This window comes from Penicillium atrosanguineum (genome assembly GCF_028827265.1).
Source record: "Penicillium atrosanguineum strain IBT 20685 chromosome Unknown utg000005l_segment0_segment0, whole genome shotgun sequence".
In the NCBI taxonomy this organism is placed as follows: Eukaryota; Fungi; Ascomycota; class Eurotiomycetes; order Eurotiales; family Aspergillaceae; genus Penicillium; species Penicillium atrosanguineum.
This window is the reverse complement of record NW_026623137.1, coordinates 512,372-535,127: the sequence shown is the minus strand read 5'-3', so window position 1 is coordinate 535,127 and position 22,756 is coordinate 512,372. Positions and strand designations below refer to the sequence as shown.

The following is a 22,756-nucleotide window of genomic DNA, read 5'->3' as shown; positions in this document are numbered from 1 at the left end:
GTGCACGCCGTGGGCGCAGAGGCATGTCTTCGGTATGCAGATATTATTCTGGTCGATCTCTTCCAGATCAGACTTCATGCATAAATTCTACACCCTTGAACGGCATCGGGTCCCTGACGGAGTCCTGGGTCCAACGTACTGCGCGTACGTACTCGTTCTTGGCGACGGGGGTCTTCCGCATTAATCTTCATAATCCATGTCAAGCCTGGGAACGACTGCGACAGCGCCAAGTCGCACCAAGTGTTAGTACCAATGGTTGACCATTTCAGAGAGCGGAGATATTGCCGGAGAGTATTTGGCGACAATAGACCGTCTGCGCGGTGGAATGGGGCGCGGATGCCAAGATGATGATGTTCGTGGGGCTTGGCGGTGCTTGAGCCGGGGATTTGCCGTTGCTAAGGTTTCGAAGGGCTAAGTCGGCGCGTGTACGAGCGTGGATACCTAGATCGCTATCCGTACTTGTTTTTCTCTCCCGGGTGAGGGTTTCGTATTCTAGCCGCCGCCGCTTCAATGGGCGCGTTCAGAGCCGGGCTCCTTGAGTACATTTCAGTCCGGGCTTCAGACTCACTGAGCTGCTCAGAGTCAAGCACGTGATAGGTTAGTCTCCTTTCGTACTCTTACTTAGCAATACACACTCTCCCGCCTCCAGAATCTCAATAGTAAATACTTCTTAGGTAATTATTACTATCTAATAAGCCTTCCAATTTATCGACTAATTATAGGGATTTGTTAGATTAGCTTCCCATCTATAGTTATCGGCGCTTCGATGGTTTCCATCTCGTCTCTAGCGGCCGTGACAAACAATTATAGAAATTACTGCCCAGATAGATGCTTCAAACTGTAGCGATATCCTATTATCTCCTAGGGGATGCACAAACTTAAGCCCGCGTAAATGGTGGGTAGTTAGAGGGAGCCAGCGGACGACATACTCATCATGTTAGCAAACTTGAAAGAAGCTTGCACTAGGAAATCGTACTACAGGAATCCACTGTCTGATCATAACTTAGGAGAAAATTAAGATTGCCACACATCGTGTAGACTGGGCTGAATAGGGCAGCCAGTGGGCACGACAGAAACCCGGTTGTCACCGGATTCCCAGGTGACCGCACCACTAGGCTCAATCTTGTAGTACTTATACTCGAATGGAGTGCCTGGAGAAACCAGCTCCAGACTGCCAAACCACAAATTGTTCGTCTCAGTGTAAAGCCCTGCGTTGAGCGCAAGTCCGTCATTAGTGTTCCAATTTCCGAGCGCACTGATGTTACCGGAAAGGTAGACGTTCTCTCCATAGTATGTGTTCTCGATCACGTAGAATGTGATTGGCACGACATCGGTCGCGGGAACACACCCAAAAGTGGAAGTAGGGAATGTCGAAGTGGCGGCCTTATAGGTTCCGGTCACAGGTGAGGCGGAGCAGGTGGTTGGGGCAATGTTGGCAGATTTCTCGCCCCACGAGCCAGGCACGATCGAATCGCGACGTTGAGCCGCCGTCAAAAAGGAAGCAAACGACCATGTCAGATCATTAGCTGAGAGTGGAACACTGGTGTTCCGGTTGTACTGCTCGGCCAATGAGCCGTTAGCAGGGGTGTATTTCTGGACAAGGCTGACGAAGCCGTCGGCATAAGTTCGGATGGCAGATGTGAGTGTCTTGTAGGTCTGGCTATGTGCCGGGTAGGAGCCAGTCTTCACGGATGAATGGAAATCCTTGAAGAACGCCAGCGAAGTCTCGGTGACATCAAGGGTGCCAATCTTGTTCCATTGATACAGGGCGTCATAGAGCAACTCAGCCGATGCCAGGGTGGTGAGATACCTATATTATATTCTTTTCTTAGCTTCCTAGAGCGGTGGAGTATCGAAACATCTGAGATCAACTCACCATGGGTTACCCCCTTGATAGACGTCTTCTGGGTAGCGGCCAACATTGGCAGGAGAACCCTCGGCAATGCCACTATTGATCTTATAGATCGAACGGAAAGCATCAACATAAACCTTATGATTTGCCAGTGCCCTGGCCGAACAAGGTTGGAAAGTCGAATCATCACACAAAGCTTCGGGGTCGAAGGTGTGGATGCTTCCCAAAATGGTGTTTGCATCAATACCAGTACGGCTGGTGTCGAGATTGATATTTGCAGTTATGTATTTTCCATTCCAAAAACTCTGCAGGAAGCAAAGAATCTGAGGTGCTTGAGATGAACAAGCAGCGCATGACTTGCCAATCTTCTGTGCCAGAGTTGCTCCCTGCACCAAAGCGCGATGTTGAACGGCCAATGTGAAGAACGAAGATCCACTAGTCTCTTCCCAGAGGTCAAAACCGGTATCGTTCCAGTACTGGCCAACATATGCCAGATCATTCGAAATAATGGGCCACATGATGTTCAATGCTTCGGACTTTTGACCCTGGGAAAGGAGGTAGTTCGTGTATGTGATCAAAGCAGTCGCCCGGAGAGCGGGGCCGTCCCGCTGAGGCCGACCCCAGGAACCGGTGAAGGGATTCAAATCAACTTCGAACTTGGGCTCACCAAGGCCTGTGCCATCCTCCAGGGTCCCAGATGGATTGGATACATTCTGCAGAACTGCCTGCGCGGAGACATAGTTCCGAATATCGGTTTCCAACTCGCTCTTCTTCAAGCCAAAGTCGGATCTGCCGCTATCGAATAGATCAATCAAACACTTAAAGGTCAAAGCAGAATCCCGAGTCCATGTATAAAAGTCTGCGAATCAAAATCAGAATTGCAGCGCGAATTCATACTCTTTTGTTCACTCACAGTCTGGGTTCGCTGTATTGGGACTGGCAATAAATAAGCCAGCGGCTGTACCAGGTGCTTTAACACCTTTGTTTCCCAGGTTATCGATGATACCTTGGTATGATCGCAGACCCTCTTTCGATATGAAAGAGTTTAGGGAACCGGCGGTGGGGTTTGCAGCTGCCAGCTGCCCTCCCACAAGGACTCCAGCAACGCTGGTAAGAACAGTTGACCACATCTTGAATGAAAATAAAACCACGCACAGGATTGAAAGAAACCAAAATGCGCTGGTGGTTGGAGTAGCAACCAACACGGCTTGAGATGCAGTATTTATGTTTTGTTGATGTTCAACCAGATCGTGTCTGTGCGTGCAATGCGGAGATTCCGCGCCACACAATTACCGATATTTTTCCGAGGCCCAATCCCCGAACACACCACTCTGGCTCCAAGTCTGGACTTTATTTGCGGAGCGACTTGCCGATGTTCTGTAGCGAGGGATAGCAGCGGCAATAGTAATATCCTGAGAACATCCGGGCGTTGTGACATCTCATCAAACCTATACAGTAGGCGGTCGGCTCACAGTAGCAAACAAATAGTACTTCTATCGAGGAAAATATGTTTTGTGTGAATAGTGCCGGTGGTCTATTGCTGGGTAGAATGTCTCGCAGATGCACATTTGACTTATGATGTTAGTGTATATTCTTTGATGCCTACTTACAAGCCTTTCGAATAGCCGAGCAATATCTGATGGATGGCAAGATGCAACCATATTCACTACCGTCGGTAGCTCTTCAATTCATCACTCTCCTTCAATTCATCACTCTTCCAACCCGACTCGGGACAAATAATTTTCCTATTAGTTCATATGTGAATCCAACCAATTTTGATAGAGAATTTTCGGCCATCATCAAATAAACACTCAAAAACTCTAGTATAGGCTATAGTACTGATTAGTTGACCCAGTAGCAAAGTTCATTATAGCACAATTGACTACAGTAAGATTACTAGGATGAATAGGCATATTGATGGCGCCCGTACTATCTTGATAGGACAATCGAGGCAATCATGCGAGAGAGGAAAGTAAGTGCGTAGGGCTAGCGTAGTGCATCTTATTGAGGTCACTTCTTCGACTGCTCACCCCTACGCTTAGATTTTGCTCAGTGAGCCAAAAGCGGCAAGGTCTGAGCTCTAAATCGGAAAAGGAACGCCAAGAAGTGGCAGAGGAAAGCCGGTACGTAGGGAGCGGCCACAAAAGAACATCGAGAAACGGACTTGGCTGCCAAGGAAGATACCGATCAAAGCCATTCATTACAACAGAAGGATGATTCTGTCATTTACAATTACAATGAAAGATTATAAAGGAAGTTTACAAGAAAAGGTTTGAAAAATAATTAAGTAGATTCAACTGACGTAAAATTACATTCCATCATCAAAGCGATGAAGCCAATGGCACATAAAAGCATAAGGCGTGAAACTTTGGTATTGCGCTGAACAACGGGACCAGCCACCGGGGGAAAAGAATAGGAGAGTAAGATCGAAAGGCAAAAGCCAACTATCCGGAGTCATTTAGACCTCAGCGTGGGTGACGACGGGGCCGATAGCAGCCTTCTCAGTGAGGCCCATCTCGCCAGCGAAGGTGGAGTGAGGGACCCAGCCAGCAGAAGTGCGGGGGGTAGTCTCCTCCATCATCTTGTCGACCTGCTCCAGAGTAAGACCCTTGGTCTCGGGGATGAGGAAGTAGGTGTAGACGAAGGCGCAGGTGCAGAGGGAGCCCCAGAGGAAGAAGACCTTGGCGCCGAGGTTGCCCTGGTCAGAATCGACCATGTAAGGGGTGATGACGGCGATGATGCAGTTCCAGAGCCAGTTGGAGGCGGTGGAGAGAGCGACACCGCGGGAACGGATGGGGAGAGGGTAGATCTCGCCGATGACGACCCAGGCACCGGGACCCCAGGTGGAGGCGAAGAAGAAGATGTAGATACAGATGAAGGCGATCATGGCGGAAACAGCGTGGGGGTTGTCACCGTCGGTGACACCAATGATGGCCACGATGAACTGGCAGACAACCATGCCGAGAGCACCCCACAGGAGGAGGGGACGACGACCGATCTTCTCAATGGTGTAGAAGGAAATGGGGGTGGACAAGACGTTGACGATGGTAGTGATCATAGTCAGCAGGAAGGGGTTCTGAATGGTGCCGAGCTGCTTGAAGAAGGTGGTTCCGAAGTAGAAGACGAAGTTGACACCGGTCCACTGCTGCATCATCTGAAGGGAGGTACCGAGGACAGTGCGGCGGAGGTTCGAATTGGGGTGGAAGATGTTGCCGCGGAAGCAGTTGAACCAGGACTCGAAGTAGCCACTCTGGGGGATCAGAGTCTGCTCGTACTGGAAGTTGGCATCGATCTCGTTGAGCTCCTGCTCGATGAAGTCGGAGTCCTCGGGCTGGTCACGAATGCGGGCGAGAGCAGCACGAGCCTTGTCCTTCTGGCCCTTGCGGATAAAGTGACGAGGAGACTCGGGGAGCATGAAGAGACCAACTCCGAGGATCAAAGCCCACAGCATCTGGAGACCGACGGGGATACGGTAGGAGCCGGAATCGGTGCGGTTCTCGGTAGCGTAGTCGACGCAAGAAGCCAGCATGAGACCGATGGTGATGCAGAACTGGTAGCCGGAGACGATGGCACCGCGAACCTTGCGGGGGGCGATCTCAGACATGTACAGGATGATGACAGCGGAGACAAAGCCGACACCGAAACCAGCAATGAGACGACCAGCAACGAGGAGGCCAAGGCTGCTGGAAGCAGTCTGGAGAATGACACCAATGATGAAGACGAAGCAACCAGCAATGACAGTAGTGCGGCGACCGAACCAATCAGCGAGGTCACCAGCGATCAAGGCACCAAAGAAGGTTCCAGCGGAGAGAATAGAGACGATGAGGGACTTCTTCCACGAGGGAATCACAAAGGCGTCGGGGTTGGCAGTGGCTTCGCTCTGTACAATGTATTAGCAGATGACCCCGAAGCGGGTGAAAGACCAGTACGTACCATGGGCATGTTCTCGAAGGTCGAGATGAAGAAGTCCATACCAAGGACACCGGAGATGTAACCAGAGTCATAACCGAAGAAGATACCGCCAAAGGCAGCGAAGGCACACATCATGTAAGTCTTGAAGGTGACGGGGGCCTCGACGCGAGTAGCGTCGATGCTGCCCCCGCGAACAGGGCTAGCACCACCGGGCATTTGAGCGACGGTAGTAGGATGGGTAATTGTGTAAGTGTTGATGTTGGTAGTGGGGATGGGTGGAGTAGTGATGGTTTGAATGAAGATGAGACAAGGATGAGGAAGAAAAAAGTGAGGGGGATAGAAGGTGGTTTATATGCAAATTTCCCCAGGGTGGAAACACCCCGGATCCCAACCCAAGTCAAAGTGAATACGGCCCTGAGAACGATCTAGCGCCGTATAGCGGAAATTGCCTAGAGTTTGGCCACTCTCGGCCCCGCGACGGCTGCAAGCGATGCCCAGACACATGGCTGCTCGAACCTTGCCACGAGAGAAAAGAAATTAAAGAAATTAAAAAAAACCCCCCCGACAAAAAGAGCTGAAATCGCGCGCTCGCTAGGTCGAATCTGGGCTACGGAGGGCGACACTATACCGTAAACAGACGATGGACATGCCATGCGGTGTTGGAAACCCTGGGGAAATCTGCACGGGTCCAACCGTGGGTTAGGCGAACGCCGGCTGGTTGGCTGAGTGTAGTAGAGAACCTTGCGCTAGTAGGGACCCAAACCGCGCTAATTGGATCGATTTCTAAAGTTGGAGGATCTAGAATAAGCTGGCCAACTAGAAGCTCGGGTCCAGGTCGCATGGGCCGAGTTTTCCACTTCTTTTCGAAACCAAATTGAGTCCTCGGCTGCCGGCGCATCTTCTCGTTTCGGGTTAATCCCCGTGCTTTCCAGTCATGTGATTGGACAGTGCCGCACCTGCGCCACAGAACTTAGACTAGTCTTTTTTTTCTACACGTCGTGATCATTTTCTTTTGAGTCTAAGCCGATCTATACTCGGCATCCGGGGTTCACTTGCAATATCCTACGGCTTCTCGCTTTCCAGGGCCGAGTCCCGTGGGTTGATCGGGTGACCTTGTCTACGGCCATGTCCGGCTTGTCATGGTGTCACACCGACAGGGTCCAGATGTCTATCCAGCTGTGTGCTAGTCAGTTATTCTATTTTCAGTTCCATCCCTCTGTACCGTGAACAACATCCTTAGCGAAATCATAATGTGCTTGGCACGGCTATAGGGCAGACCGCACGGCCGAAGTGTCAGCCTAAAGTCAGTCTTGGCATACCATTCCAGTAACTGGTCATCTCCCGAATACCACACAACATGAATGCCACCCCCGAGCCGAATCTGGACACTGCGTCCCGTGGTCCCACAAACCACTTAGGGTCGGGGCGCGCCTAGCCACTCAATTTCCCCGCGAGCGCCTCTGGGGAAACCAAGAGCGACCAAGAAGGGGCAAGATTAAGCGGGCGCTGGCTTCAGGGTCTTGGCCGTTCACGTGGCGTCCTATAGCACCTCGCTCCGCAACTCCGCAGACCTCAGACCCTGTTCCAACCACGACTGTCGGTTTAATATCGGGCCAAGGCCCGTGAAAGGAGTTGTGGCCGAGGCCGTGAGCTCGTATGTTATGGCCCGCGTGCGACCCCACGGGACCGGGGTTTGGGTTTTGGGGTTTGCAGGGGGCCCGGGGCCGCCACTGTACATTTGGTCCTAGCAATCGAGCTGTCATTCATTCAGAACTAGTTCTTGAGGCGAGCCTTGGGTCGCCCTGCACGGACTACCTCGTTTTCCCGTGCGAGCTGAGATTTTCTCTCTACAACTGCCGAGGGGATTTACCTCTGTGGATAGTGCTGATCATGCTGACAGGGGTCTACAATAAACTCCACGCCCTGCATATATAATATTGCAAGGTATCATCGAGAACGTGCACAGGAAGTACAAGACTAGATGATACTCAAGAATGAAACAACAACCCCGGGTCTCCAAAGAAAATCCTTGTACCTGAACACAAACTACACAACCCCCTTGTAAAACACGGCGAGTAACAAAGACTTCTTCGTCAAACAATTTTCAAATTAGACTTTTACTAGCCACTAGCTCCCTCAACCCGTCCATCTAGACCTTGTCGGGGTTAGCAAAACGTAAACTTTCCCAGAGTAGAAAATTTTCATTGCTCCATATTTCGGCATCCCATGCCCAGCCCCAGGTTTCGCAATCCCCCGGGTCACCTCTGCCCGGTGAGAAAATCCAGTTAGGACCCGAATTTTACAATTCCGGGGCGACCGGGGTAGATTGTCTCGGGGATAGACTCGGGGGGGAGTGGTTCCAGCCAAGACGTGATGGATACTTGGTTGGTCATAGACCGAGGGGTGAGTGGTTGGCACTAGGACGGATGGGGGGGTCTCGAGGGTATTCGAGACAGGAATACGAGAAATGTCGGGCATTAGGGGATTGTTGCTTCCATTTCGTTGTGCCTCGTGTGGAGTATGGATACCACGCGGTAGGGCCCTTTAGTTCGAACTGGAGGAAATCCAACGTCCTCGATCTCCTCCTAACGTCAACACCAAGCACTTGCATGTGACTTTTTCTGCCAAGGAGTCAACTTCCAAGGCGAACCAGCAGCCACACGTCTCTAGGCCGCTTCTCTCGAGTACAATTTACCCAATTTCACGCACGGCTTGTACTAATCCCCTATCCACTATCATTTTAAATCCAGTCGTCCTCCTCGAATGGCAAAGTGTCTCCGCTAGTAGGACTTTGGAAAACTTCGTCGAGCGTCCGTCATCGTGCATGAATTTGAGCGCAGAACTCTTGTAAACCTGACTAATTTGGCCTCTCGGTCTTTATACTTGTTATGATGGACGTTTCGAGATTGCGCTTGGTGGGAGAATCCGACTTTCAGCTCTGAGTAATGGGTGAGGCGCGATGGATTGTAAAGAATTTTTTCCCCGGGGCTGCAGGTGCTTGCGGGTGTTCAACCGACCGTTCTCTTGGCACTTTAAGTCTGTTCGGTATTCGAAAGCTTGTCTTTGTAGCTAGGGAAGAATGCTAAAGTTTCATTGCGGACTATCACTGCCTATTCGATCTTGACAGCTCCCTCATACCGTGAGAGCGTAGGCAAGATCAGTCAATAATCTCCATCCAGGTTCCAACATGACTTCCAATAATCCACAAGGTAGGCATAATATAGCCTCGCTTGGTATTTCCAATTACCAGTGTCCCATCCTCCTTGGGGTTGGGGATAATACATTTGCCATTCGAATTGTTCCAGGGAGGCACGAGCAGCCAAATTGGGCCTTTAGGAATGAAGCCTGCCACGGGCCTCCCATCGTATTGAAAAATGGGAGCGAGGCCATTATGCTCCGCGTCGATACTCATGGTGAAGAATTAATCGATTGAAGATATTGGAACTAATCATTTCGTAAAATCGGGATTGGGACTACCTGAAGGTAGTATTTATACTGCGTCAATGTTCTAGTACGCCATATTAGCCTACTACGTCAAGCTGCATAGATCAGATATGCAAAGCGAAGCAGCTTCCTGCTTCCTTCACGATCGCCCAGTTGCCTTTCTCTGTGTCCTGAAACGTGCAGCTGCCGACAGCACATACGTTACATAAGACCCATCACCGTCACCTATGGAGCACATTTTGTGAGGTGTCAGGATCGCGGATTCGTCATTCTATGCAGATCCGGGAAATATTCCGCATGCGAGATTGTGACCATATGTAACTCTCTGTAGAAAGCGGGGAGCCAAAGACGAACAGGTGGCAAAAGGTGCAGGCAACCTGGCTGAAGCATGACCCCGCAGTCTCAAGCTCAACATCAACTTCCAGGGTATTTCGTGCGCCTTTTCTATTTGCTGAATGATTCCTTTTGTTGGCAAGAGCTCGTTGAATAGTTGAATAGCCTGAAAGATAATACTCAATCACTATGTGAGCGCCTACTGGTACATTTTTCCTTCCTTTCTGGTGAGGTTGGTCCTCCTATCAATAAGCCACACAGTGTCCCGAAGATTAATATCAATTTCTACATTTTGAAGAATGGGACTGCCACGTGGAAGACTTCTATCCCATTCACAATCTCCTTATCATCTAGAATCTACCATATCAAGTCGAGATAATTCTTTGTCTCTTATTTCTTTTCTGTATCTTTCTTATATGCGCCCTTTCAAGTCACTCGTACATTCTGATTTACAAGTTCACCAAAGTAATCAACTTAATCAACTTAAATGGCTAGGCCGAGAGCCAAGACACCTACAACAGCAATATTGCCTGAGAGCCGGCTTGCACCATTAAAGACAGGCGCCGAAGGGGATGCTGAAGCAGAGCCAACTGATGAGGTGGAAGTGCCGCCTCTGTTCGCGTCACATGCAGCCTTCTTAGACGCACAGGTCGACAGGTTTGCACCAGGGGCACCACGGCATGAATCGTACTTTGCCTGACAGCTGGAACCGGCAGCCTCACAGGCGGCCTTGTCGGAGGCGCAGGTCGATAGGTTCGCACCGGGCTTACCGCGGCAGGTATCGTATTTGGTCTGACAGTCGCTAGTGCCCGACGAGGTAGGCTGAGGAGACTCAGTCGTAGTCGAGGTGCTTCCGCCGTTCGCGTCACAGGCAGCCTTCTCGGAAGCGCAGGTCGATAGGTTCGCACCGGGCTTACCGCGGCAGGTATCGTACTTGGTCTGACAGTCGCTAGTGCCCGACGAGGTAGGCTGAGGAGACTCAGTCGTAGTCGAGGTGCTTCCGCCGTTCGCGTCACAGGCAGCCTTCTCGGAAGCGCAGGTCGATAGGTTCGCACCAGGGGCACCACGGCATGAATCGTACTTGGTCTGGCAGCTCGAACCAGCAGCCTCACAGGCGGCCTTATCAGAGGCGCAGGTCGATAGGTTCGCACCGGGCTTACCGCGGCAGGTGTCGTACTTGGTCTGACAGTCGCTAGTGCCCGACGAGGTAGGCTGAGGAGCCTCAGTTGTAGTCGAAGTGCTTCCGCCATTCGCGTCACAAGCAGCTTTCTCGGAAGCGCAGGTCGACAGGTTTGCACCGGGGGCACCACGGCAGGCATCGTATTTGGCCTGGCAACTCGAACCAGCAGCCTCACAGGCGGCCTTGTCAGAGGCGCAGGTTGATAGGTTCGCACCGGGCTTACCACGGCAGGTGTCGTACTTAGTCTGGCAGTCGCTAGTGCCCGACGAGGTGGGCTGAGGAGCCTCAGTTGTAGTCGAAGTGCTTCCGCCATTCGCGTCACAAGCAGCTTTCTCGGAAGCGCAAGTCGACAGGTTTGCACCGGGGGCACCACGGCAGGCATCGTATTTGGCCTGGCAACTCGAACTAGCAGCCTCACAGGCGGCCTTGTCAGAGGCGCAGGTCGACAAATTCGCACCAGGGGCACCACGGCAGACGTCGTACTTGAGGTCACAAGTGGAAGCCCCAGGGGCTGCCATGGTGGCACTGAAAGAAGTAATGGCCAAGGCCAAAAGTATGTTCACACGAACCATGAGGGCGGTGTATTTGGTCTCAGTGATTATTCAGAGTTCGCATACAAATTGAATTGTAATTGAAGATAAGTATGGGAGAGACCGCCCATATTTATATGGTACTATTCAAGTAACTATCTTTAGCTATTTACATACATGTCCCCCACAAGCTCGTGTCATGTCTGATGACAGGTATTTTGAGCCAATCAATTACTATGCAGGTGATACTAAAGATTGCGTAAGAATAATTGTTCTCAAGTATATTATTAGGATTGCTTGACATTGAATGACGGAGCAGGCCATAGCAAATGTCTTGCTCCGGTGGACCCTAGGAAATGCTGAGACATGGTTTCTCCGGCATATTTCACAAATTGCCTGTCTCCCGCACTAGTAGTGGAAAAAACTAAACACTAAGATGGTTTTCTCATTATCCCCTTGAATATAGGATCGCCGGGTTTTCCACTAGATCGCTAATTGACTAGATCAGCGCCGCGAAGGTCAGACCCTCTGTCCTTCTCCTACTACCAGTGGATCGCCAAGCCCTACGAGCCATGAACCAGCCCCACATGACTCACTATCATCTTCATCCAGGAAGGGGTGCTGCAGGGACCTCGTTTCATGGTACGACCAAAGAATGAACTCGGCCGGAGAGAGCAAGTTACTGTTTTTAAGCCCACAAGATCCAGGTGTATCTACTGTCGGGACTTACGGATGTCCGTCGACTTGTCAATCATTTACTAGAACTCAAGCATTGCTTGGCAACTACAGATCTATTTCTTCTAGTCGCGTTGTGACATAATCCCATATCCTCGGGGCTTGCCGTATTTCCAAGTTTAGATCTGGCTAATGAAAGTTCGCCAAGAAGTCTAGCAGAATATTCTAACATGAAGATATTCCATGGGGCCTTTCTTCCAATTTTACTATAATGTACTATATAGAGCTGCTAGATGGTTATAGTGCTCTAGATGGCAACGACAGCGGGCGTAAGCACCATAAGCTTAAAGGTGTTGTTGTGTGGGAATATGACGTCAACTTCCACGGTGCCCGTAGCGCCATCACCGAGGCGGTCACTCAGACATTCGGGTGAAAGGCTCAACAAGAACCAAAGAGAGAGGGAAAGGGAGAAGCATGTGAATGGTAAAGCAGCCAAGAGTGCCAAGACAAGGAATGTGAAAATATTAGGATGATGTCAAAGCTATGTTCACGAGTGATCGGAAAATTTCTAGCTCGGACAGAAATAGAAATGTAGGGTCGCAAGATCGCCTGGAGTGTGGGGCCTGACAGCGGGTCGACTCACCAGGAACCAAGCGAGGCGCTTTGACAGTCCATATCTGGCTAGTATCTCCAGCAACATAGTATGGATTTGGTAGAGTCAGAGGTGGAGGGTTATACTTGATAGCTTTCCCAGCCTTTCTTAGGATTTGAAGAACTATGGCTAGAGCAAGATTTATAGATAAGTTACCCCAGGTGACGGGGACTGACACCCTAGGTATGACTTTTGACACTTAATCATGAAACTTTCACCTCATTTACCCATACCCGTGCAAGAAGAAATTCCCCCCTTTTTGAACGGAAACGGTAAGCCGGCTGAAAAATCATCGGCTTAAGTATAGCCGAGCAGACGGAAAACCCTGTTCACTATGCCCTGTGGTCGTATGCCTAGAAATGACGAATACAACTTCTTATCAAACGCACCTTGTCCGGAAGACAGCCAGCTAAAAGCTATAGTGACTTTGAGAAAACCAGCCCTGTTCAAAATCACGGACGGGATGTGACAACTTCGAGGTCTTCCCCTGAATCCTGCCATTTTCCCTGCCGATAAACTATTAGTCATAATACGACGTCTAGTCACTTTTAATGATGATAGGAGCAATTTGAGACATTCTTCTGTGGGCCAACACGAGCAGAGATCAGGTCGCATTGGAGGGTCTATTCTAAGGCCCAACAAGTTTTTTAAGGAATCGTATATCTAAGTGTAGTGAGGTGATCATTGATATTCACAAGACCCTAAACTAGTCCAGATGGCCATATTTGAGCCTTTGCTGCCCATCGTAGTTCAACAGCTAAGTAGTTTGCTATAGCAGGTACAGTATTATTGTGATGGCTCATACAAACGAGTACGGCTATCACTTTGACGGTCACACGGGATTAGTTGGGCGGTAAAACTAGCGCGTGTAACAACCTGATGTGATAATATTAGACACATCGCGAAGCTTGTCTCGTCAAAATTGTAAAAATCCTCTGGCTGGATACTGTTGTCGTCAATGACGTATCTGGGGGTGTTTAACCAATCCTGAAGGGTCCCTGGATTACATTCAGGGCACGCTAGTATTCATAACGCCTAGACCACCGCGCACAAAGCTCTGGCTGGTGATGTATCAGTTCGGGTAGGGGAACACCGACACGCTATATGGGTCTGTGTCCTCCGCTGAAAGTGTATACCTCGTGTATGTCTCTGATTCCAGGGGGATTTTCTCCTGCCACTCGAGATCACTTTGGGACACCAAGACAGGAGCTGTCTAACGGGCTTGTCCGTGTAACCGTAAAGTGTAATATGTGAGTTTGTCATGTCATCTCCAAATAGTATCAACTGGTAAACTGATGGGTTGAATATACATATCGAATTAATGTAGAAAGATAGGAGGGAGAATGCCGGTGAGGGCTTTTTAGCTATTGCAAAGTACTATTATTTTTGTTGCATGTGGTGTCTTTTGCTTTCCGGGCCTTGCCAGCAACATTGTCCTGTGTGGGGGCATTCAGGCCCTGGACATCGCGCCAGACGGAATGTTTGGCCAGAGACCTGCTCCACGTCAATTTGTGGCAATGAAAATGTAGGCGAACAAAGATGACTTGCGGAGTCGAGAATACTTTGAATTGCCTGACAGCTGACTTGAAACAGCGAGCGAATGAACCGTGGATCGGAAAAGAAAGCCGCTACCTGTAGGAACGGTGCCAAGACTCAATGCGACGAATTACGTGAACTCGGCAATTTGCACTCTTTGCCCGTAAAACATGTTTTGCCAATGCCGATCAATCCCGAGGAGATCCTTACCAGGCCGTCCTGTACTCCAAAAATGGATTGGTCAACGTGACCCGAAGTTCGGTTCCAGAAATTACACTGCCATGTACCTATTTCATTGGCATCTCTGTCATGTTAGAAGACGACTGGCTAGGCTATCATCCGAATTATATCCGAATCTGACACATTTACGGGCAAAAATCCCACCACGATGAAGGCCTTTTCGGACTACAACTTTGGATTGACCTCTAAGTTCCTTCTCTCTCGTCTCCTTGGCTCTGCCTATTGTCAATAATACATTTAACATGGGGATCTTAGGCTTCATGACGTAGGTTGCATCCCATTGGAGGATGCACTTGACACCCCAAACGTATTTTCTATGGCTGGTACCTATTTTTACCCCAAACGCTGATTAAAAGAAATCATTGTGTGACCTACCTAATCAACGAAAACATCATCAACTGAGGCGTCTGCAAAAAGTCCAGACTACTGTAAATACGGGCCAAAGTCGTCTTGATGGCTGTAAAGAGTCAATGTGCTGACTTGCAGCTACGGTAGACGAACCCGTAGCCTCCGCTAGTTGGGAGCCGTACTGTGGAGGATCATTCTTGAGACTTGATAGTATCCTACTTTCAAACCACCATGGAGCATGTTTCAAGCGTTTCTCAAAGTGGTAGTCAAAGTGGTAGAAAATATTCCTATCGCCGGATGCATCTATGTCTGACGTAACTAATGCTTAGATTCGAAGAATACACTGGCCTAGCGCGTTGCGGATATCGAGCGCTTAATATATATTCACCGTGTGAGGCTGGACGAAAGGGTTTTTCGCTACAATAGATAATTTACTAGTAAGAGTAACTACAAAACCAAGCTAGACCTAAGTTGCACTGTTGAAAGCGATATTATAGCATAAGGGGAGAGAGAGAAATCAACGGTATGAAATTACGTAAAAAGGATATCTCTGATTATGAGTTAGAAGTATAATATCGGCGCTGTTTATTTCAAATAACTGATAATTTTAATCAACGGAAGTAGTAAATTAGCCTTATATGAAGCGAGCTCCTCATTTGAATCGCTATAATAACGCTCGATGGCTAAGTTAGTCTCACGCGGCGAGGGGTTATTAGGGGTCGAGCAAAGCGTGACTTTGTCTGAAATTCGTTCAAGTCGAATTATATAAAGGAGGTATCCATTGGACGCGTATTCTGGGTTCGTGGCCAAATCCATACCTAGGCTTTCGAAATACAGTAGATATAGGAGGTAGAACCGCTTCTGTAAAATTTAGGAGATTCTATGATAAGTCAGCCGCCAAAGAACACTTTCTTAATTTATAAGGTAGATATACCTACGTGGATGAGAAATAAAAATATCCAGTTATCGCTCTTTTTTCTTCCCGTCTCTAGGAGGACGAACTGATTTCGAAAACTACAGTACATGTTATGGTAGTGAGGTTGCGAATAACTTGTCTACTCTTGGCTTAAACGAGATGATAATGTTTTTGTCTACTGATTATTCGTGATCAGTACGCTTTTCGTGATGTAAAAGCGGATCATTTTTGAAATATTGGTAGCATAAGGTTATGAAAATGGTGGTGCGTAGTACGAATATATATCGTCACAATCCAAAACAAAAACCCAGCATTCAACCAGTTTGACACGAAACGGCGAGACATAAGAACTAAAAGAAAGATAGAATTCATGATTATTTATTCATCTACTTTAAACAATCAAGTTGATCGATATGTTTCTATGAGATGCGATTGAATCGCGGCATTCAAGTCGATCCCCATCCTCGGGGTTCAACTGGGGTTCAACCTTTCTTGGCATATCCGCCCTCTCAAAAAATACCGGTGAGCGCATCAAGTTAGAGCTGAAATCCTCAAAAAACGTCCGAAAAATGATTTTCCGGGGGCACGGGGAACTAATGACTCGGGAATTTCTGGCGAGCCGCGTCCACGGGTCGCGATGGATACTTAGGTGACATTGACCAACTAGTGCTCGGGCCGTTCATTCACCGGCTTTTTTCTTCATTTTCCTTCATTTTTCTTCATATGGTCGGCCATGGGGTATTGTGGCTTGAGTAATATTGGTAGTGGAGGGAGGTTTAATTTCAGGTATGGGTAGCACGCAATTTCGAAGTTTGTTAAGCGTAATTAGAACGAAGGGATCAGGAGCAAGGTGTGGCTAGTCCACGAAGAAAAGGTGTGTTAAGTTGTTCCAATGTTGTTTACCGTAGGTGGCAAATCCCCAGAAATACCTTCCCCAGAGTTGGTTGCGGGTGATCAAAATGCTGCAGAAGATGCGGGGAGATCAAGGAGTACGAATTCCAAGACCTTCGTCTCGCCCCAGTCTTCCAGAATCTTAACGTACTGATTAATCCCACCAGCCCAGGCCATGTCAACAGCCGCAACACGAGCCGAAGCCGGATCGGCGTCTCCCCTGGGGATACCGGCACCCTCCTGGGTGAAATGGCTGGTTGTGAAATTACCAAGCGCAGCAAGCGAAGCTCCCTTCATCATCACATCCATTCTTATATCCATGTCACCCTGGGGGGGATGGTTCAATCAACTGGAATTTCCTATAAGGGAATAAGTGACGTCCTTAGCTTTCACACTATTTGGGGGCATTGTGAGCTTCGTCACTATGAAGGTGGTGTGTCCGGCTATTTCGTCGAGTAGGAATGTTTGGTTGGATGATACTCTTGCTTGGAGCTTGATGGTGAAGAGAGTGGTGTTAAAAAGGACTTAGTAAAGTGAATGATGAAAGGGAATGATTGAACCTGTACTTTAGGATGTCGATGATCAAACGGAGAGGAGGTCAACTGTCATTCTCCTTTTCCTCAATGGAGCACGCGTTTCAATCAAATGGCTGTATTCATTGTTTCTCACAGAGCAGGCATGGTAACTATTCCGAACCCTATACTGGCCATCAGCCTCATACACGCCTTAAATCTACCAAGGTTCAAGCCACACCGCGAGTCATTAAAAAAGCAGCAACTTGCTTGAGGCTTCGGAAAAATTAGTCAGTTCAAGAGCCTCCCGTGCCAAGATGTTGGTTTTCCGCTCAGGAACTAACGTCCTTGCAATTGGGCAGAGGAAGACTGGCCGGCACCAGAATCGACTCCTGATCTTGGCAAAGCACAAATAAAACCAGTCCAGGCAAAATTAAACGAAGCAGCGTCTTGGACTAAATTTCGATGAGCAGAAACCACCAAGTGCCAAGGCGCTTTAGTGTCCCATTGGTCCGGTGTTGGGCGTCAGCACTAGCCACGCTTTGGACCCTGGGACGACTCTTTAGACTTTTCGGCTTTACCCGACATGAATTCGTAGATAAGTACCCTATTTACGCCCTTTGTGTTTGGACCTCGTGCGTGCTTAAGAAGAAATGGTGTTCAAATTGTCTCTTTTGCTGTCTTTGGCAGCCTTCAGAATTGTGCTAGCCGAAAAAGCTGGTTATTTTGAGGATTTGTCCGTCTGTGCTGATCCGAAGGGTCTAAAGGCTTGCTACGAAGACGCGGATACCAGGTACGCCAGCTGCATCAACAACAGCTGCGATGGCGGAGATTCTTCATGCTACAAATCATGCAATGGCGACACCTCATGCATGACTTCTCAATGTCCAAATCTGGGTGTTGACTGCATCAATGTTTGCGAATGCATCAAGAAGGACAATGAGATTGATTGCATGGCCACGAGCTGCTGGAACCAGGTAATTCTCACAAACTGAAACATCCTGCAACCAATTAACACTTTAACCAGGTTTACTCTTGCGAATATCAAAAGACTGGCGAGAACCTAATCAACTACTGCCCAAAAGTCGACCTCGAACAAATTCCCTTCTGGCCTCCTCCTGAAAACGCCCCAGGCGGTTGTTCCTGCAATTTTGCGAAGATTGACTTGCGAATCACACAGATAAGCAACTACTTGACGACGTGCGCGAACAATGAGACGAATGTGGAGCAGCTTACTGTCGAAGAAATGTCCGACTACGGCCGGGCCTGCATTTGCTGTTCCTACAGCGCGGCTGTGTCCACCATCTGGGACGAATGCCCCAATACAGATCCAGCCATTCTGGGAGCGGACTACTGGCTTGGAGGATTGATGGAAGGAGAACATGGGGAAGCATGTAGTACTTATATGGAACATTTCCCTTGTAAGAAACTTGGCTTTGGGGATAAGGTTGCGGGCGGTACGAATACTTTCTATACGCCGGACAATCTTCCTAAAAATGGGACGGAGACATTGTATAATACCGGTGGTGTGATCTCGTCTCCTGTTAGCGGGGCTAACTTTACTTGGACTTCCGGTACACTCGAGCATGCGATCACGGTGTCGTTGACAGATAATGTTGTGACAGCTACAGTTACGGGCGGGTCGGGTGGCTCTGGGAGTTCGGGCAGCACTGCCACGGAGACTGGAGCGAGTGCGACTTCGAGTGGCTTAGCTGTTGGGTACGAAGTACCCGCTTTGGCAGTTGTTGGGCCTGTTCTTGCTATTGTCTATGGTCTGTAATGAGAATGGCCGGGCCTAGTACGCGATATGGATGCTAGATTTCAACGAATGGAGAGCTTTCCAACAAGAAACTCTCATACCTGCTCACTCCCAATTCAAGTAGGTTGTAAATCGTTTCATGATCGAATTTATAGCCTCAAAATGGAGCAACCGAGAAAATCCGGGGACCCACGTGGACAGATCGTGATCAGCGCGTCGCGTCAGAAACCTCCCGAGGTCCACGCTGACACTTACACTGCCCTGGCACCCGTAAGCCAAAATACACCGACCAACCAATTTTAACTCCCACACATCCCAGAGCATCCGTACGCATCTAAAATGACCCAAACAAGCTCCACCCTCCTAGCCTTGACCATGGCAGGCGCTGGGTACCTAGCAGCCCTCTGCACAACGCCACCAAACCCCTCACCCTCCCAAAAAGATCGACACAGCACCGACCGCATCACCTGGATTGCAGGCGCCGGCGCCACCATCGCCCGCCGCACAACACTCACAGTCACTCTGTACCATGCTCTCCTGACAATAACCCCATCTTACGCGCCTGACCGGCTCCACCAAATTTGTCCGCGGCCAGAGAACCGAAACATGGCCGTCTTCACCTGGAGTCCGATTACTCTGGCGTCACTATTTGTAATCTTCCTCGGGGCGTTTGTTCGGTTGTCGGCGTTTGGGGGATTAGGGAGGAATTTCACGTTCCATCTTGCGGCGCCGGATCAGCTTGTTACTAGTGGTGTTTATCGGTGGATGCAACATCCGAGTTATACGGGGCAGTACTTGATTTATCTGGGCTGCATGGGGGTGTTTCTGAGGTGGGATGGGGTGGCGAGTTGTTATATTGGTAAGGATGTTTTGGAGAGTTTGGTGGGGTATGGGGTTCCAGTGGGGGTTGGTATTTTGGTTTGGTCGTTGACTGTGCTTGGGCTGAGGGTTAGGGATGAGGAGGGGATGTTGAGGGAGGAGTTTGGGGAGAAGTGGGAGGTTTGGCATCGGAAGACGCCGAGATTTCTTCCAGCGCTTTTTTGAGGATGTATGGATGAGTTTCTATAGCTTATGGTGGGCTGGACGCAGATGAGTAAATACATATTTGATCTGGATAGATTTTATCCTGCCTTTTGTTCTGGATGGCAGCTACTTCGGATATCCCTTGCAGCTGCCATAAGTGTAGTATATCGCTTATTTCTCGTGGTAAGTATGCTCGGACTCATGCGTAGGCGTGGTTTCCAACCCATCCACTGCCAGATCAATTCGTGGACCGGTGTAGTTCTTCCGGCCATCTACGAACCACTGGAATGCGGAGATGATGATGATGACAGCGAAAGCAACAATACAGTAGTCTGTATTCAAGTTAGCTGGATACTCAACATTAGGTTTGTGTTCAGCTTACTCATGCTGCTTCCAGTCACTGTTTTGGAAGGGGGAAGACGAAAAGCACGGTTGTCAAAATAATATATGCCAGGGAGACCTGAATCAAGTTAGTCACAGCTTGAAACGCATAGTGGATAGATACGAACGATATCGCAGAACCATCCAACGGCTTTAGGCAGCTTCCATTTTCTCTCGGGCAGGGCATTGCGTCCTTGCAGGCAGTTGATAAGGATGGGCATCATGTATGATAGATCGAGGGCTACAACGGAAGCTGAGATAATAGCATTGAAGGCGCTGAGAAGTTAGTTGGATCCGTGTTCTAGATAGGAAGTGATCATACCTGGATGAACCCAAGAAAATGCATCCAAAGCAGATAACGACCACAACGGTCAAAATGAGGGCGTTCAGAGGCAGCTTCAGCGTAGGATGCACGGTAGCGAAAAATCGAGATGCAGGGAGACCACCATCACTGTGAACGTGAGAAGACGTTTGGATTAGGTAAAGAGATGGACCTACCGTGCAAAGGCGAAGATCATTCGACTGCTTGTAGTCATCACGCTGAGAATAGCAAGCATCAAACAGACAATGGGAAGCCTTAATCACATTAGTTTATATTCTTGTAGATCCGCCGGAGCACTCACATCAAGAGACAAATGGCTCCTGCTTTATTTTTTGTAGCATCGATGAGAATTTGGAGGAGGGGACCCGCAGCGGAAGTGGTGACCGTGTCCATGTCGCCGGCAACGAATAGCAGGACAATTAGAAAGATCGCACCGGTCACGGTGCCGATACCAACACATGCGACCATGATTTTGGGCCCCTCAATGGAGGCATTAGGAACCTCTGCTTAGGTTAGAGTAGCTCAATAAATGGTAGAGATCCAATTCTTACCCTCAATCATGTGAGCAACAGCGTCCTATATCACAAGTCAATTTGGAAGTTTTGAGACTCAATGAGTAAATTGAACCTACAAAGGCCGTAACACCGAGTCCTCCTTGGAGCAACTAGGACGAAAGTCAGCTTGTCGATTGAGCCATTCCGGTGAACGGACAGACGAACTCCCAGGAGCCATGCAACACCATCAGGCCATCCTGTTGTATTGATGAAGTTGGCAAAAACGAATCTGAAAATTGTTAACTCCCAGTCAAACCCAAAAATGAAAATTCCAGCTTACTTAGCTGTGTTATAATCAGGTGAAGCGCACGCAAGCACCGTGATACAAACAACCGCGAAGCCACCAATTGACCAAGCGACTGGAAATGTTAGCCACGCTTTGAGAGCTAACACCGAATTAACTTACAAGCACCTCGGTAGATGGTGGGCAGAATAGCATTGCCGAAAGCATTAATGCAAAATGCCCCGAGGGTTAGACCGACATAGATGAGGAATTGTTGCCAGCGCTGAGGATCGTAACTCTGATTCATGCGTTAGATGAAAAATAGTACTGGAAGATAATTCTCTTACTGGATGCATAGCAGAAATAATTCCCACAATCAATTGACTTGATAAAAGTGAGTTGGTGGCCACGAGAGCAACCTTTTGGAGATTAGCAAATTCCCGCCGCTAAGGAATGAAGTGGCTTACCCATCCAGCAACGTTAATCCATCCTGTAATCCAGGAGAGTATGGGGACCCATTTGGGCCAAGCGACTATCAACTCGTCAATGGGATGTGCAGGGGGTGGAGAGTTTCAAACATACTGACTGTGCGGTGGTTAGCAAGTATTTAGGTCAATTGAAGTGTGGAAGCTTACCTGCCACCCAATGGTATTGTCCACCCGCCCTAAAAAAAGTCAATGGAATTTTCTTATACATCTGGCGCATGAAAGATGATCATACGTAGGATATGCCGAGAGAAATTCGGCTAGCGAAGTCGCGATGCAGAGATTGCAGAAGCCCGCGGTAACCAGACCTGTACAGTGTGAGTCATTTCCACAGGAGGGAGGTCATCCGTTTCAACAATTCAATCTTACCCCAGATCACACTCGTACTCCCGCCCGATGTAAGACTAATCGACAGACTGGCTGAAAGAGCAGTCCACGACTAAACCAAAATTAGACTTTCGTTGCATTCACACGGAACTGAGCACAGACATTCAACACAGCAAAGGCCAGACCCAACATCGCCCTGGCTACAGTCAGTAAAGCACTCTCTAACTCGGCAATGACAATCTCACCAAGTAGAAAACTGCCGCTTCAACTCAGGCTTATGACCCAAAGCGGCCAACTGAGCATCATCACCCTCGAGTGGAGGTCGTTTATCAACATCCATTTTTGTAAAATTCAATCAAAACAAAATGATAGGAGGGAAAAAAAACACGAAGCGAAACCAAAACCTGGACGCTGAGCCTCTAAGTATCCAACCGAATGCCCAGGAAAGCACATGGCCGTCATGAACGGATCACGGATAGCGCCGACAGGGTTGCGTTCGGATGCGGGGGAAGGCCAAATTGATTTAGTCAGAGAGATCGGTATCTCGGTATCAGCGAGTGTCATATCATACCCACTTGAGAAAAACCAATCGCCGATTGAGCTGAGGTGTGGGCCCGCGGTGAGTTCCACCCCGCGCTCCCTGCCCAGCTTCACGCGCTGT

At 48.9% G+C, this 22,756-nt stretch overlaps 7 protein-coding genes across 7 annotated transcripts; 1 reads left to right on the top strand and 6 right to left on the bottom strand.

Annotated features, from left to right (window-relative positions):
- Positions 1-1,014: 1,014 nt before the first annotated feature.
- On the bottom strand, positions 1,015-2,982 carry N7443_006441 (putative glucan 1,4-alpha-glucosidase; the record flags this gene model as incomplete). Its single annotated transcript, XM_056886497.1, has 3 exons — positions 1,015-1,810; positions 1,877-2,711; positions 2,766-2,982. 3 exons carry the CDS (start codon positions 2,980-2,982, stop codon positions 1,015-1,017), a joined length of 1,848 nt encoding a protein of 615 aa, XP_056740146.1.
- A 1,328-nt stretch (positions 2,983-4,310) lies between these two features.
- On the bottom strand, positions 4,311-5,980 carry N7443_006440 (sugar porter family MFS transporter; the record flags this gene model as incomplete). The annotated part of the gene is made up of 2 exons (XM_056886496.1): positions 4,311-5,732; positions 5,786-5,980. The coding sequence occupies 2 exons, from the start codon at positions 5,978-5,980 to the stop codon at positions 4,311-4,313; spliced, it is 1,617 nt and encodes a 538-aa protein (XP_056740145.1).
- Positions 5,981-8,921: 2,941 nt separating this feature from the next.
- Positions 8,922-9,176, bottom strand: N7443_006439 (uncharacterized protein; the record flags this gene model as incomplete). The annotated part of the gene is made up of 1 exon (XM_056886495.1): positions 8,922-9,176. One exon carries the CDS (start codon positions 9,174-9,176, stop codon positions 8,922-8,924), a length of 255 nt encoding a protein of 84 aa, XP_056740144.1.
- An 848-nt stretch (positions 9,177-10,024) lies between these two features.
- On the bottom strand, positions 10,025-11,239 carry N7443_006438 (uncharacterized protein; the record flags this gene model as incomplete). The annotated part of the gene is made up of 1 exon (XM_056886494.1): positions 10,025-11,239. One exon carries the CDS (start codon positions 11,237-11,239, stop codon positions 10,025-10,027), a length of 1,215 nt encoding a protein of 404 aa, XP_056740143.1.
- A 5,333-nt stretch (positions 11,240-16,572) lies between these two features.
- N7443_006437 (major facilitator superfamily domain-containing protein) lies at positions 16,573-16,818 on the bottom strand (the record flags this gene model as incomplete). Its single annotated transcript, XM_056886493.1, has 1 exon — positions 16,573-16,818. The coding sequence occupies one exon, from the start codon at positions 16,816-16,818 to the stop codon at positions 16,573-16,575; it is 246 nt and encodes an 81-aa protein (XP_056740142.1).
- Positions 16,819-17,674: 856 nt separating this feature from the next.
- Positions 17,675-19,824, top strand: N7443_006436 (methyltransferase family protein; the record flags this gene model as incomplete). Its single annotated transcript, XM_056886492.1, has 4 exons — positions 17,675-17,998; positions 18,049-18,740; positions 18,936-19,050; positions 19,102-19,824. The coding sequence occupies 4 exons, from the start codon at positions 17,675-17,677 to the stop codon at positions 19,822-19,824; spliced, it is 1,854 nt and encodes a 617-aa protein (XP_056740141.1).
- A 150-nt stretch (positions 19,825-19,974) lies between these two features.
- On the bottom strand, positions 19,975-22,435 carry N7443_006435 (Male sterility NAD-binding; the record flags this gene model as incomplete). Its single annotated transcript, XM_056886491.1, has 19 exons — positions 19,975-20,135; positions 20,186-20,263; positions 20,309-20,460; positions 20,507-20,635; positions 20,683-20,760; positions 20,808-21,009; positions 21,058-21,082; positions 21,138-21,170; positions 21,226-21,289; positions 21,341-21,419; positions 21,467-21,581; positions 21,631-21,702; positions 21,751-21,815; positions 21,866-21,868; positions 21,919-21,947; positions 22,004-22,076; positions 22,138-22,207; positions 22,258-22,291; positions 22,341-22,435. 19 exons carry the CDS (start codon positions 22,433-22,435, stop codon positions 19,975-19,977), a joined length of 1,557 nt encoding a protein of 518 aa, XP_056740140.1.
- Positions 22,436-22,756: the final 321 nt, after the last annotated feature.